Source organism: Perognathus longimembris, chromosome 27 (genome assembly GCF_023159225.1).
Source record: "Perognathus longimembris pacificus isolate PPM17 chromosome 27, ASM2315922v1, whole genome shotgun sequence".
Classification (NCBI taxonomy): Eukaryota; Metazoa; Chordata; class Mammalia; order Rodentia; family Heteromyidae; genus Perognathus; species Perognathus longimembris.
Window position 1 is genome coordinate 7,749,903 of NC_063187.1, and position 16,917 is coordinate 7,766,819.

At 41.8% G+C, this 16,917-nt stretch overlaps 1 protein-coding gene across 1 annotated transcript in view; it reads left to right on the forward strand.

Moving 5' to 3' along the window:
• Wnk1 (WNK lysine deficient protein kinase 1) overlaps positions 1 to 16,917 on the forward strand; it is an 84,251-nt gene that overhangs the window by 22,105 nt on the left and 45,229 nt on the right. The window contains 3 exon segments of the mRNA XM_048335247.1: positions 8,260 to 8,432; positions 12,804 to 13,024; positions 15,207 to 15,364. Of these exon segments, the coding sequence (XP_048191204.1) occupies positions 8,260 to 8,432; positions 12,804 to 13,024; positions 15,207 to 15,364 (552 nt within the window).

Consider the following 16,917-nt stretch of genomic DNA (forward strand, 5'->3'; position numbering starts at 1 on the left):
TACGAGGCAAGCATTCTTGCCACTAGGCCATAGTCCCATTTTTTTGGTACTTTATTAGAGGTAAGATTCTTGTAGACTTTGCTGTCCAGGCTGGCTTTAAACCATGGTCCTCAGATCTTAGCCACCTGAGTAGGTAAGATTACAGGCATGAGCCACCAGTGCCTGACATGTTTGGCTTTGTTTTACCAACATTTTCCAAATGCATTTGGTTCTATTTTTAGCACATCTTTTACCATGCCAGAACATGTTCTGTGTGACACCATTTTGGCAAATCCTCAGCTGTTAGAAAATGGTCTGACCTCTCTAGTCTTGTCAGTGTTTTGGTTTAAGCTGTATTTCCCCTTCCCACTTCACTTACACACACACACACACACACACACACACACACACACACACACACAGACCAAGTTGAGGGCTCACAAACATATGCATGAAGCTTAGATACCACAAAGACCAAGAAGCCATTTTCTGCTTGTAAATTATAAATATTCTTTGTTAGAATTGCATGGAATGTTCTGTATTAGAAGTATTTTCTGTGCTATATTGCTTTGATGAAGTACTTTCTGAAAGAACATAGGGTGTTCAGGATTTCGGCTTCATAATCTCTCATTAGATGCTTGGCAGTTCCAGGTAGATTCTTCAGTTAGGCCATGAAGATCCCTCTACCATTCTCTGCATACTTCTCAGACAAATTTCCCTTATAACTCTGTGTCCAGGTATTGCATGCATCCCAGACAGCATTCAGCAATAGAAGACAGTTCTTTCAGAATGACTCTTCATTTCCTGGCCACATTGTGATCATAGGACAACATCTAAATTAAATATTGGAAACTGGAACCATCATGATGACTGGCTCAGAGTATGTTCTCTTGAATAGGGGAACCTTTTTCCTCTAGTACAGGATAAATGCTTCAGCCAAATAATGGATTGTTATTCATAAGAACGACTTAATCTAATATTGAGATTAATAGAAAGATATTTAAAGGAACATACAGCAGTTGGTCCAGTTATGTTCTATGAGGTATGAGCCTATGAGAAACTTGTAGTTACTGTTTAAAAAGGATGAAAATTGACTGTCTCCTACCCTGCTGTCTTGTTTTATTCAGGATGTGATTATGAGTTTACAACCTAAGTGTGTTTAGCATTTACTTTTACCTTTCCTGTCTTCCTGCTTCCATTTTCTCTTATTTTTGGAATAAAAATGAACAATAAAAGTTTGAGGAGATGAAAAGATTTTGCTGAGATCCTTTGGCTGGTTGGTAGAGCTGGGTTTAGTCAGGTGTTCTAGGGGACCGGATTGCAGCTGTAGTGAAAAGATAAGGGGAATATGCTGTGTTTAGATTATACTGGCAGTTCTCTTGTTTTGTATATTCTTCTAAACCCAAGATGACCCGGTTTATTTTATTTGTTTCTTTTTGTAATACTGGGTTTGAACTGAGGGACTGGCACTTGCTCAGTTGGCCCTTTACTACTCAAGCCATGTCTTCAGCCTGACTTCTTGCTGATTATTAGAGTTGGAGTTTTCTTGTGGATTTTTCTGCCAAGGCCAGCTTCCAAGCATGATCCTTAGGATCTCAGAAACTAGCCCAGGCAGGAAAGTCCTTGAGACTCTTATCTCCAGGTAACCAGAAAAAAAGCTGGGAGTGGAGCTGTGACTCAAATGAGTGCATTAGCCTTGAGGAAAAAAAACAAAAAACCTCAGGGACAGTGCCTAGGCCTTGAGTTCAAGTGCCAGGAGCAGTGCTTGCGCGCGCGCACAGACATACACACTTGCTAGGACTTGTAGATTGTTATAAATTTTGTAGGTACCACAGTATGTAGGTTTTTTTGTTGTTGTTGTTTGTGCTATTATGGGGCTTGAACCCAGGACCTGGGCGCTGTCTCTTAACGATTTTACTCAAGGCTAGCACTCTACCATTTGAACTATAATTTTTTGGTGGTTAATTAGAGATACAGGCCTCATCGACTTTCTTGCCCAGGCTGTCTTTGAGCCTCTATTAGATCTCAGCTTCCTGTGTAGCTAAGATTACAGGCATGAGCTACTGGCATCCAGCTCAGTATATAGTATTTTTTAAAGTATATTCTTGTAATAGAAATTTAGAAATGTAAGCAGAATCTTACACTGTATATCTGTTTAAAATTAGAGCATTGATAAGATCTTTCTGTAGCTCAGAGAAAAAGAACATGAATGGTGAGGCCCATCTGGAAATTTTTGCACAGTATTTCAGCACTTTCAGAATGCTGATGCAAGCCTGCTGCTGTTGGCTCACACCTGAAATCCCAGCTACTCCAGCTTGGGCAGGGAAGTGGCTCACCTGAAACCCCAGCTACTCCAGCTTGGGCACAAAAGTGGCTCACACCTGAAATACCAAGCTACTCCAGCTTGGGCAGGAAAGTCCATGAGATTCTTACCTTCAATCAACCTCCCAAAAGCCAGAAATGGATGGCTTACGTGCTTTGTAAAAGTATAGTGGCTCATATCCAGAATTCTAGCAGTTATGTCATGGAGATTGGAAGGATTGAAGTTTGAGACCAGCCTGGGCAAAAAGTTCACAAGGTCCCATCTCAACTAATAGATAGGTGTGGTGCCTGGAATGTGCCTATCATTCCAGCTGCACTGGAGGCTCAGATCTGGGAAGATCGAGGGTCTAAAAACATGGGGGGAGATAAACAAACCCATCTTAACATAAAAGGTTGAAATGTTCTCCTGCTATGGTGGGAACTGAAAATAGAAGAATAAAAGTTTAGGCTGATAAGGGCAAAAAGCAAGACTCTATCTCAAAAATAACTGGGACTATAAAGGCTGGAGGCATGGCTGAAGTGGTTGAAGACTTGCCTAGCAAAGAAAAGGTTCTGAAATTCTAATTTGTAATTGAAAAGCTAGTCTTACAAGGCCACATTATTTATGTGGGAGGACAGCCACAATTACCAGAAATATGAATTTGATTTTAGTAGGTTTTAATTTTTTTCCTGTGTGTGTGCGTGCGCATTCGTGTGTGTGCTGTTAGTGGGGCTTGAACTAGGGCCTGGGTACTGTCCCTTAGCTCTTCTTGCTCAAGATTGGCGCTCTACCACTTGAAGCACAGCTAAGCTTCTGCCTTTGGTGATAAATCAGAGATAAGAGTCTCTCAGACTTTCTTGGCTGGACTGGCTTCAAACCTCCACCCCCAGATCTCAGCCTCATGGACAGCTAGTGTTATTTAAGTTGAAAATTTGTTTGTATTCTATAATCATAAGAAAAGTGTTGATAATGATTTTTTACACTAATATTAAATACTTCAGCAACCTTTACGCATTGTTGGCATAGTAAAACAGTGCAACTGATATGGAAGATTGGGTATAATGGGTCCTCAAAAAGCTGAACCTGGAATTAACACAGCAATTTCATTTCTACATGTACCCCAAGAACTGAAACACATATGTAAGCACCAGTGGTCAAGGCAGTGATTATTCAGTGACTACAAAGGTGGAAATTACCCAAGACTCCCATCAACAGATGAATAGAAAACAAAAACAGTGGAGTATTATTTAACCATAAAAAGAAAGGCAATTTCACCACAGGCTATGACACAGAAGAATCTTGAAGATATTATACTAAGGGGAATAAGTTAGACATCAAAGGAGGATAGTATGCAATTCTACTTGTATGAATTTATTCAGTAAAGCCACACTATATAACGAGTTTGTTCCCTATCCTTTCCTCTTCCCACCCCACCCCCCAATAAACAACTCTTACAGCAGGCTGCATTTATCACTAGAACTGGCCTTTTTCTTTTTGTATTTCCCAAGTGAATATGGAAGGAGACATTAAGATTGAACTGAGCCAGGCACTAGTGGCTCATGCCTGTATTCCTAACTACTCAGGAGGCTGAGATCTGAGAATCACAGTTTGAAAGCCAACCTGGGCAGGAAAGTCCTTGAGACTCTTTATCCCCAAGGAACCCCACCAGAAAACAAAGTAGAGCTGTGGCTCAAAGTGGTAGAGTGCTAGCCTTGAGCAGAAAAGCTCAGGGACAGTGCCCAGGCCTTGGATTAAACTGAGAAGGTTAAGGAGAGGATCCTAAAAAAAAAACACAACACACACACAAATTCAGTCTTTAACATAAATATCAAGTGTAGTGTTATATTTGGGGCCTTCCCTCCTTTGCTCTCCCTAAATGAATACCTTTTCAGGCTCATGAACCCTAACGTACATGTGTGTGTATGTGTGTGCGCGCGTGTGCACACACTAGACTTTTTATTTTCTGTGTTTCTTTCTTTCTTTTTTTTTTTTTTTGGCCAGTCCTGGGCCTTGGACTCAGGGCCTGAGCACTGTCCCTGGCTTCTTCCCGCTCAAGGCTAGCACTCTGCCACTTGAGCCACAGCGCCACTTCTGGCCATTTTCTGTATATGTGGTGCTGGGGAATCGAACCTAGGGCCTCGTGTATCCGAGGCAGGCACTCTTGCCACTAGGCTATATCCCCAGCCCTCTTTCTTTTTTTTTTTTTTTCCCCAGTCCTGGGCTTGGACTCAGGGCCTGAGCACTCTCCCTGGCTTCTTTTTGCTCAAGGCTAGCACTCGGCCACTGGAGTCACAGTGCCACGTCTGGCCATTTTCTGTATATGTGGTGCTGGGGAATCGAACCCAGGGCTTCAAGTATACGAGGCAAGCGCTCTTGCCATTAGGCCACATCCCCAGACCTGTGTTTATTTCTTGAAGTAAATGAAATAGGCTGTGGCTATCCAGCTGAGGAAATGCTTTGAGACACCCTCATCTTTGTGGTGTATACTGTGTATGTTCTCCTGTGATGGCCATTTTTGGGGGACCACTGCAATGAGCCTTTGCCTAGTTAGTGTGGGACCCCGGGGTCAGTACCTGGCACAAAAAAGAATACAGAATTACCCATAGCTAATATTCTTGTCTTTTAGTTGCTGTTATACATACCATGTAGGCCATGAGAGGAAAAAAAGTTTTGTGAATGGTAACTAAAATCCTTAGTCCATTGGAAAGCAGGGTTTTAAACTGCTCTATTCTCTCTCTGCCTGAAGACCAAGCAAGGAAGGTCAGTTAGTACTAACAAAATGCTAAGGTGGGATGGACGCCCAGGTCTTTGCTATGTCAGTGCACTGCAGAAAATGATAAGGAGGGAGGGCTCTAATAGTGACCTTAAAGTATTTTAATCACAGAGTTGCAGACACTTCACCCTTATTTTGATATGTAGACCTGTCAAATGAAAGTCTTAATTTAACTGTAAAACTCTGAATATTGCTAAAAATAAAATATTATAGAAATTAAGACTCGAGGAACATCTCTTGGGGATATAGTTTCTAGCTTGCAAAATTTCAGACTTTTATTGATGAAAACCAGTTTCACTGTCTCAGTTGCAAAATTGATCTGGAAAATTTTCCTTTGGGGCCAATAAGCCATAGCAAAGAATGGGATTGATTCTTTTAAAAACACTGGAAGATGAAGGTAAAGAGGTTGTCTATTCAAGAGTGTTTTAAGTGAAATAATTTCTTAAAAATAGGGCCTGAGGGCTGGGGATATGGCCTAGTGGCAAGAGCGCTTGCCTCGTATACTTGAAGCCCTGGGTTCGATTCCCCAGCACCACATATACAGAAAATGGCCAGAAGTGGTGCTGTGACTCAAGTGGCAGAGTACTAGCCTTGAACAAAAAGAAGCCACGGACAGTGCTCAGGCCCTGAGTCCAAGCCCCAGGACTGGCCAAAAAAAAAAAAAATAGGGCCTGAAATATGTACAAATTGCATCAAACATTGGCATTGTTTTCTCAAGAAAAAGTGACATCAGTAATGTACTGTGTACTGTTATTTGGATGGTACTGAGGGGAGCAATTGTTTCACTTTTGCCCTCTGCCACCCCAGTCTGAAACTGTGTGTTACTGGAGGGCATGTGATAGTGAGCCTTGGCTACCCTGTCAGAACCATTTAATGTGGGAAGAAAGAAATGGATGAATTGCTATATCAGCTCTAGTTTATACTTAAGCCCAGGAGTTAGAGGCCAGGCTGGATAACATAGTGAAGCCCCATTTCCTGCTCCTTAACCCTACTTCCCTCCTCAAAAGTATCTTTTAAGAGTTTAAAAGACTAAAAAACCAAATACACAGATGCTGTTCCTAAGTGTTCCACGTATAGGCAGGCATCACCATGCCTGGTTTAGCTTTTCTTTTCTTTTGTTTTCTTTTTTTCTTGCCAGTCCTGGGGCTTAAACTCAGGGCTTGGGCACTACCGTTGAGTGGCTTTTGCTCAGGTCAAGTACTCTACTACTTGAGCCACAGTTCCACTTCAGGCCTTTTCTGTTTATGTGGCACTGAGGAATTGAACCAAGGCTTCAGCATGCTAGGCAAGTACCTACCACTAAGCCACATTCCCAGTCCTGTTTGTTTGTTTGTTTTTTCCTTGATCCTGGGGTTTTAATTCAGAGTCTGAGTGAGGTCCCTAAGCTCTTTTTGCTCAATCAAGGCCAGTACTCTACCACTTTGAGTCACAGCTCCACTTCAGTTTTTGAGTGGTTAATTAGAGATAAAGAGTCTCACTGGGCTGGGAATATGGCTTAGTGGCAAGAATGCTTGACTCGTATACATGAAGCCCTGGGTTCGATTCCCCAGCACCTCATATACAGAAAATGGCCAGAGGTGGCGCTGTGGCTCAAGTGGCAGAGTGCTAGCCTTGAGCAAAAAGAAGCCAGGGACAGTGCTCAGGCCTTGAGTTCAAGCCCCAGGACTGGCCAAAAAAAAAAAAAAGTCTCACTGGGACTTTCTTTTCTGCCTCAGGCTGCTTGGACTGCAACCCTCAGATCTCAGCCTCTTGTAGCTAGGATTACATGAGTGAGGCACCAAGCTCTTACTCTCAAACTATTCATCCTCCTGCCTCAGCCAGCTGAGTGCCAGGTGTACAGAATGCACCACCACACCTGTCTTTTTAAAGACTCTGTGTTTTGTTATCTTCATCTGTGTCTATATGCCCCTCCCATGTAGTCTTCAGCATGAGAAAGCTCATATGGTCAGTATGGTCAGTTATGTTCATCTTCCTTATTATTTCTGGAGCAGTTAATAAACTGCTCAACGAGCAGTTTAAAAATAACAAATGAATCAGAGAAGAGGATGGTAGATCTGATAAAATTGTGCAGAAAATTGCAAAGAGAAAGAAACAGAAAATTACAAGTCAAAGAGCAGTAAATATCCAGTGAGGCTTTGTACATACACACACACGATCCCACACATAAATCCTACAAAGACATAAAAGGAGGGCAGTATTCACAAAGAGAGTAGTTTGAGTGTTTTCTTGACTTGAGGACAAATACTTAGAAATTTTGGGTTAAAATTTTGCACAGGCATTGATGAAATACAGTAGTGCCAGTATTTGGAAGGCAGAAACAGGAACACCAAGAATTTGAGGCTAGCTTGGACAGAAGAGGAGAGAAAAGGTGTTTTAACCCATGGGTTCTGAAAAGCCTACGCAATAGAGTATGATCTTATATGTCTACCAGCTTGACTAAAACATTAATGTCTGATACTATCAAGTGCTTCTGAACATGTAAAGCAATGGTAACCTCATATCATGCTACCGGGAGTATGTCCATTTTGGCTACTACCATAAAATACCTTAATGGATGTTAATTTATAAAACATAAAGATACCTGACAAGTTCAATATCACATTGCTAGCAGGTTTGATGGCTATGGAAAGTTTGGTCTCTGGCCTTTAGATTAGAAGTTACTTAACTCGTGAGAATTACCAAACATTTTCAGCATGTGGTGAAAGCATACCAGTTGGATAACTTGATTTTCACAGTAGTTCTTTAATATAAATATTATATATTTATAAAGAGAATTCTGGGCCAGATGTGGAGGCTCACATCTGTAATCTCAGTTACTTATGAGGCCTAGATTAGGAGGCATATAGTTCAAGGCCAGCACAGGCAAAAAGAAAGACCCTTGGCATGATGTTATTCTCCCAAAGTATTAGCAGTAACTTCTGGTGTTCTGTTTTGTTTTAGTAGTATTTATCACAATTTAGTAAATTTGACCTGCTTCACTTAGTTTTTTCCATTTATGTTTTATTTTTATTGTTATAAAGATGTGTACAGAAGTTCATTTTATTTTTTGAGACAGGGTCTCAAACTCGAGAACTGGGATTAAAGGTCTGTGTCATCATCACACGTGGCTCTTAATCACCATCGTAATCATATAGCTTGTGGGTTTTTGTTTTTCTTTAGCTTGTGTTTTTATCACTTACATTCTATTCTTGATTTTTCATTTTAGGATCGAAAGTTAACTAAGTCTGAAAGGCAGAGATTTAAAGAAGAGGCTGAAATGTTGAAGGGTCTTCAGCATCCCAATATTGTCCGTTTCTATGATTCCTGGGAATCCACAGTAAAAGGGAAGAAGTGCATTGTTTTGGTAACTGAACTCATGACATCTGGGACACTTAAAACGTAAGTCCATCAGTGCTGTAGAAGCTAAGAGGCATGAGCAGATTCTGTACTCGAGCCCTACCAGTTTCCCATTGGTTAGCCAGAATACTGAGGAGGGCTTCCTCTTTCCAGCCATTGTGACATGTGTTTCCCTTCCCACAAAATCCTTGGTGCATAGTGATTTGATCATTACTTACCGATAGCTGTTGAAATGAGAAGGTGTTGCAGAATAATCCAAATTACTTGAAGGAATACTGATTGGGTGGCCAGGGGCCGGAAATCAGATGTCAAGATAGCCCTCTAGTGGTTAAAGTGAGTAAAATGAGATTGCAGTTTATTGGGAAACCTTACTCATTCTATTACTTTGTGTTGTTTCCTGCTATACCTGTAACTTTTATATTGGTGACAAACTACTGTGGTGATTATCACTAGAGAATACTCTTAAGTCCTGTTTCAAATAGCATCAGAGTAAAGCTAAAATAGTTAGACCTTTCATCCCTTTCAGTGGCAGATAACATGCAGAAATTCCCTTTTATCTGTTGTAAACAGCTTTTAGTAAGAGTTGAGTTGCAGATCTTTTGGAATATCTATTTTCACTGAGAGGAGCTCTAAGTTGGTTATTATGGAAGAACTGATTTTTTTCTCCCAGTCCTGGGGCTGGGACTCAGGACCTGAGCACTGTCCTTGGTTTCTTTTTGCTCAAGGCTTGCACTCTACCACTTGAGCCACAGCCCCACTTTTGGCTTTTTCTGTTTATGTGGTGCTGAGGACTCGAACCCAAGGCTTCGTGCATGGTAGGCAAGCACTCTACCACTAAGCTACATTACCAGCCCAAGAACTGAATTTTTAAAGAGTGTTAGAATATTATCCTCCATCTCTCCAGGTTACTACTGATCTAGCTGTTTTATCTTAGGTCTTTGGGACATGTCATTCTGTTTCCTGGGTATAGTGACACTTGTATCTGCCGTTGTATACTCCTGAATAACATGTTGAAAAGCCCTGAAGATTATTTCTCTCCTGCAAACTCTGATTTTTCTACCCTGCTTATGGCAAAACCTTTCTTTCTGGCACCCCAAGATTCTTGTAATTCTCATACCTGTTTATCCTACTTGACTGTTCTACCCAGCACTATACCTCAAACTTGATACAATCCTTGAATGCATTAAGGAAAATTGTTTATGTATACTTAATAGACATATCTAGGCTTCTGTATCTGCATCTGAAATTTCTTTTCACTTGTTTGGATACATAGTTGGTTGTAAGCATCTTTCAGGCAGTGGCTTGCGGTTTCAAAAACTGTATTGAGCCTGTAATACCAGCTATTTAGCAGGCAGAGATAGGAAGATCACAGTTTCAGGCCATCCTGACAAAAAGTTAGTGAGAACCTGTCTCAAAGAACAAATTGTGTGTGTTGGAACCTGTATGTAATTCCAGCTACACTGGCGGCTGAGTAGTAGGTAAGGCCAGCCCGAGGCAAAGCAACACTCTTATCTGAAAAAGCAAAAAGGGCTGGGAGCATGACTTGCCAACAACTTGAGTTCACTTTTACACAAAAGGTAGTTTACAAAAACTGTGTTTGGATATTTTGGATAACATAGGGTGTGGAGCCCCTGTGGAATGGCTGGCCTCCACCAGTTCACTAGCATGGAATGTCCTTACACTGTGTCAATGTGTATCCAAGCATCTGTGATAAAGATCAAAGAGGAGGTAACTCACAGAACTGAAGCTGGAGCTGAGTCCCAGGATTGCAGACCAGGCAGTGCGTAAGGAAGTGGGGGGGACTCGTGTTTTTTTCCAGGAGAGGACAAAGGCCTTTGTCACAGAGAAGAGTTGGAAGGCAGCCTGTGTCCAAACCCTGAATTGTCCCCAGAAAGGGAAAATTCAGTGGCGTGGCCCAAGCAATGACAACTACAAGGAATTTGGCCCTTGTGCTCTACCTGAGACCAAGATAAAAGCAAAGACTCCAGGAAAAACAAATTCCTGCCCTTTCTACCCCCCTTGCCTCTCTAAATGCTACCGATATTCCTAGCTCTTTTTCATTTTCCCCTGGCACATGCAGATGGCAGTGTAACAGAAATTTGTTCTTGTAAATTATACCAGTAAAGATGAATATCCACAAGCAGAAAAAAAAAACACTGAAGCAGCTAAGATGCAAGTCAGAACACGAGCCCATAGTAAATGCTTGTGTAAGGATGTCAGGGAGCACACAGGAGGTGTGAATAAGGAGAAAGAAAAGTCACAGAAGCCAAAAGGAAGAGGACTGCCCCACAGAAGGGCAGACATAGGGGGACAGATCTCAAGGACTTCTGGGAATTTGAACAAATCATTAGCCAGATGCAGGCTCACACTTCTAATCCTAGCTACTCAGGCTAAGATCTGAGGATGGTGGTTGAAAGCTAGCTGGGGCAGGAAAGTCCTTGGGACTCAGATCTCCCATTTATCACCAGAAAACCAGAGTGGAGCTGTGGTAGAGCACTAGCCTTGAGCAAAAAAAGCTCAGAGCCCAAGCCCAGTGTTCAAGCTTAGGGGGAAAAAAAAGAACAAATCATTGAAAGTAATGGTTAACATCACCTTTATAATAACAATAAAAAAATTTTTTTAAAGCCGGGCACTAGTGGCTTATACCACTTAGGAGGCTAAGATCTAAGGATTGCAGTTTGAAGCCATCCCCGGCAGGAAAGGTCATAAGACTCTTATCTCCAATAAACTACTCAGAAAAAGGCAGAAGTGATGTTGTGACTCAAGTGGTAAATTGCTAGCTTTGAGCCCTGAGTCCAGACCCTGAGTTCAAGCCCCAGGACCAGCAAAAAATAAGGAAAAAAAAAAAAAAGGTTGGGCTGGGGATATGGCCTAGTGGTTAGAGTGCTTGCCTTGTATACATGAAGCCCTGGGTTTGATTTCTCAGCATCACATATAGAAAACAGCCAGAAGTGGCGCTGTGGCTCAAGTGGCAGAGTGCTAGCCTTGAGCAAAAAGAAGCCAGGGACAGTGCTCAGGCCCTGAGTCCAAGCCCCAGGACTGGGAAAAAAAAAGAAATGGTTAAGCCAGACATTAGTGAATCATACCCATCATCCTAGCCACTCAGGAGGCTGAGATCCAAGGATCACAGTTTGAAGCCAGCCTGGGCAGGAAAGTCTATAAAACATGAAGCTGGAGATGGAGCTGTGGCTTCAGTGGTAGAGAACTAGCTTTATCCATTTTTTTTTTTTTTTTGGTTCTATGCCTTTTTCTCTTGTTATATCTCCATTTAAAAAAATTTTTATTTTGGCATTTTGCCCCAGGGTTGGCCTCAGAGCATGGTTTTTATATTCCTCCTATCACCAGAGCTGGGATTGCTTATTACCACCATGCCCAGCTTATTTTGTTGAGATGGGGATTTTTTTCAGACTTTTTGCTCAGCCAGTGTTGAATTATAATACTCTGAATCTTGGCCTCTTGAGTAGCTGGGATTTCACTGTGATTTTTCTTTTCCTTTGGCTAGTCCTGGGCCTTGGACTCAGGGCCTGAGCACTGTCCCTGGCTTCTTTTTGCTCAAGGCTAGCACTCTGCCACTTGAGTCACAGCGCCACTTCTGGCCGTTTTCTATATATGTGGTGCTGGGGAATTGAACCCAGGGCTTCATGTATATGAGGCAAGTTCTCTTGCCACTAGGCAAGAGAACCAGCCCACTGTGATTTTTCTTTTGTATTGTCTCTCCTTTCCTTTTTTGAAAGGGTCTTCCTATGTAGTTCAAGCTGGCCCTGAACACAATGTGTATAGCTCAGGCTGGCCTTAAACTTTTGATCTTCTCAGTGGTAGTGGAATATAATCATTTCAAAACTAATTCTAAGGAATTCCCTTTTGTGCTTTTTCTTAGACTTATCAATTGCAAATTAAATATTTTTCTGTAATATTTGGATCCTGTTAATGATGATAGCCAACTTGACCACCAAATCTTTTAAGAAAAAGCTGGGAGGCTGAAAAGGTGGCTTTAGAGGTAGAGAGCTTGCCTAGCATGCATGAATCCCTGAGTTCAATTCCTCAATACCACATAAGCAGAAAAAGCCAGAAGCAGCACTGTGGCTCAAGTGGTAGAGTTCTAGCCTTGAGCAAAAGAAGCTCAGGGACAGAGCCCAGGCCCTGAGTTCAAGCCCCAGGACTGGCAACAAACAAAGAAGGAAAAGCTGGTTACCTAATACTGTAATTGTTAAGATGAATAAGAGTTTGGAGATGACTTTGTCTTTGAATAGAATTTTCATTTTAAACTATCCAAGCCCCTTTAATCTTACCAAAAAGTATCACTAAACTTAATATATTCTCTTTTCTGGTATGCTAGAACTTAATGGAACTCTTCAAAGCAAGCAAATACCCACCTATCAGTGATAGCCTGTTGGTGTACTTTGCCTCTCGCAGGTACCTGAAGAGGTTTAAGGTGATGAAGATCAAAGTGTTAAGAAGCTGGTGTCGGCAGATCCTGAAAGGACTTCAGTTTCTGCATACTCGTACACCACCTATTATTCACCGCGACCTTAAGTGTGACAACATCTTTATCACTGGTCCTACCGGCTCAGTGAAGATCGGAGACCTGGGCCTGGCAACCCTGAAGCGGGCTTCTTTTGCCAAGAGCGTGATAGGTAGGTTTCCAGTATGTCCTGGAGCCTGGCTGGCCTTCTGATGTTGCTTGTATTCAGAAACCTGACCCTGACAGAACTCTTTGGACATGGCCCTAACCTTCAGAAATGTATAGCTTGAACTCTGGGTGATGAATTCTAAGAGTTGTGTGATATTCTCTTCATTTGAAAATGGGATTTTACATATAGCTGTTTAAACTGTTTGAAAATACACAGTTGACAGTTCATTCTGAAAAGCTGATTCGAACAACCATTTTATTCTTATCCCCACCCTTCCAAGTGAGGATGTATCTAAAGCAGATTTCTCAGTTTCATTCTTCTGGCCATTGTGGACTAGACAGCTGGGAAGGGTTGGCTCTTACATTGTGGGGTTACATAGCGACATTCCTGGATTCTGTCCATTAAATACCTGAAGCATACCCTCTGTCCACAGCCCCTAATGGTTAGAGCCAGATTGTCTCCAGAAATTACTCCCTGTTGATTAGAACCTAATAGTGAGCATCTGTGATATGAAGAAAAAAACCCATTAAGTATTATTATTATTTTGTCAGTCATGGAGCTTGAACTCAGGGCTTGAGCACTGTCCCTGAGCTCTTTTGCTCAAGGCTAGTGCTCTACCACTTTGAGTCACAGCACCACTTCTGGTTTTTGAGTAGTTGGAGATAAGAGACTCATAGGGACTTTTTTGCCTGTGCTGGCTTTGAACCGTGATTCTCAGCTAGATTTACAGGTATGAGCCACTGGTGCCCAGATCCATTAATTACATGGACTACTAAGAATTAATAGGAAAATCATATAACACCAGTAAATTAAAAAAATCTGTAAAATACTCTTATCCTTGGAAAATGTATTATGTGTGGAATTTATTCTGCAACTAGTATTGGGATACTAGTTTTACATTTTCTTAAAAAACTAATAAGAGGGGCTGGGAATATGGCCTAGTGGCAAGAGCGCTTGCCTCGTATACATGAAGCCCTGGATTCGATTCCCCAGCACCACATATATAGAAAATGGCCAGAAGTGGCGCTATGGCTCAAGTGGCAGAGTGCTAGCCTTGAGCAAAAGGAAGCCAGGGACGGTGCTCAGGCCCTGAGTCCAAGGCCCAGGACTGGCAAAAAAAAATAAATAAATAAAATAGCAAGAACAGTGAAAAAAAAAATAGTTGAAGCTGAATGTCATTTTTGCAATCTTTATAGAAAACACTTCTCTCATAATCTGTGGCATCTTAGTTTCTGGCCCAAGAGAGTTTTGATTTTCTTTGTTTGCTAAATCAAATTACTTAAACTGTTTTTAGAGTAATTTGAGGCTTAGAGATTTAACTGTTTGGAGGCATTGTAAAACCAAGGCTTGTGGGTTCATACACTCTTCCAAGTCAGATTGTCTTTGGGTTCTGTGTGTGTCCGTGCGTGTGTGCACGTGTGTGCGCGTGCGCGCACATTTTCTTGGTCTACAAAATCTTCCTCAAGTTCTTGTATTTGCAATGAAGATGGTAAGTTAATAAAGAAAAAGGCTCCAGTAAGTGGCCTTTACAAAAAAAATTATACTATTATCTTTAAAACGCACTGGAGCTAGGCACCAGTGGCTCATACATGTAATCCTAGCTATATTCAGGAAGCTGAGATCTGAGGATCAAGGTACCTGAGTAGATAGACTATTAAAAGCAAGAGATTTAACTGTATGTTTCTTACAACTACCATACGCTAGAGGGCAGACAAGTGTTTAATTTTCTTAAGCCTCCTACTTGTTTTGTTCTGTTGCATTTCTTGAGGCTGGGACTCACTATATATTCCTGGCTGGTCTTGAACTTGTGGTTTTTCTACCTTAGCCTTCCAAGAGCTGGGATGTTCCACCACACTGAGTTGTCATTTTATGTATAGATGAAAATTTTAATTTATCTCTTAGCCAAGGCTCTGCTTTGACATACTGTATAATTAATGGGAAGCCATTTTAAGGGATGTATAAATAATCTGACACTTGTTCAATTTCTTACAAAGGCCTTAGCGTGGAAGATCTATGAGATACATGATGGGACAGGCTGAGGTCATTTCTCTTTTTTTTTTTTTCTTGTTCCCTCCCCCCCTTTCTGATTCTTCTCTTGTTGAAGTCAGCCTCTTTGCTTCTCTCCACTAGTGAGTAACACCTGCAGCTTCTGCTCACCTTGACTAAGTCATTCTCTTAATTTCAGGTACTCCAGAATTCATGGCCCCTGAAATGTATGAGGAGAAATATGACGAATCTGTTGATGTTTATGCTTTTGGGATGTGCATGCTTGAGATGGCCACTTCTGAATATCCATACTCAGAGTGCCAGAATGCTGCGCAGATCTACCGTCGCGTGACCAGCGTAAGTCTCCCCATAACCTTCTGTGGGGTTGGGTCACATCTAACTGCAAAGGAAGACAGGAGTGGAGAGCATGCTGGGTAAGGTGTTGGGAGGGGTGGCCTCGTTGAAGTATGTGCAACTCTCATGGGGACTACAAAGAAGAACAACTAGAAGTTTATTTGGAACCCACCTTGTATGCAGGGCTTCACACTTGCTAGGCAGGCACATTACCTCTAGAGCCACACCTCAGCCCTTGTTTGACTCACTTGTTTGTTCCACTTCTGATTTTTTTCCTGGTTACTTGAAGTTAAGAGTTACATGTATTTTGCTGCTTTAGTTGTTTTTGAACTGTGATCTTCAGGTCTCTCAGCCTCTTGAGTAGCGAGATCATTGTTCTATGTTCAAACATAAAAACTATCTACTCGGGGCTGGGAATATGGCCTAGTGGCAAGAGTGCTTGCCTCGCATACATGAAGCCCTGGGTTTGATTCCTCAGCACCACATATATAGAAAATGGCCAGAAGTGGCGCTGTGGCTGAAGTGGCAGAGTGCTAGCCTTGAGCAAAAAGAAGCCAGGGACAGTGCTTAGTCCCTGAGTCCAAGCTTCAGGCCTGGCAAAACAAAAACAAAATAACAACAAAAAAACCCCAACTGTTGCTCAGATTCAACGTTGATCAATAAAAACATATAAAAAAATACCAGGGGCTGGGGATATAGCCTAGTGGCAAGAGTGCCTGCCTCGGATACACGAGGCCCTAGGTTCGATTCCCCAGCACCACATATACAGAAAACGGCCAGAAGCGGCGCTGTGGCTCAAGTGGCAGAGTGCTAGCCTTGAGCAAAAAGAAGCCAGGGACAGTGCTCAGGCCCTGAGTCCAAGGCCCAAGACTGGCCAAAAAAAAAAAAATAAAATAAAAACCAACAAAAACTATCTACTTTGACTTTATGCATCTTCATTCACTTTTCTTATAGCCCAATCCCTTCCCACTAGTACTCCCCCTGCAACAAAGCCTGTTGCTCTTCACTTACCCTCCCTCAAGTACCTGTTTATCACTGAGATTCTTTATGCTGTTTCGCATACAGTTACAGTATATTTCTATATTCTGTATTCTTCCCTTTCTGTTCCCTTCCCGTTTGTCCATCTATATAATTCTGTATACAGGTGTCTATGTATATTGTATATTCATGTCCTTGAAGTATGACTTTTAGATCTAGCTTCCACATAAGAGCAAAAACATACTATGTCTGCTTTTTCGAGCTTGTCTTGTCTCAATATGACATTAAATATTATTAATTTAAATATTAGCGTGTGGGTTACTTATGAATTAATACTTTTATGCTTTCTCTTTTGTCTTGTCTTTCCCTCCCTCCCGCCTGTTGTTGTTGTTGTTGTTGTTACAGTACTGGGGCTTGAACTTAGGGCCTGGACGCATGAACTTTTTGCTCAAGGCTCTACCACTTGAGTAGTTTCGCTCTACAACTTGAGCTACAGCTGCTCCACTTCTGGCTTTTTGGTGGTTCATTGGAGAGCAGAGTCTCATAGACATTCCTGTTGGGACTGGCTTTCAACAGAT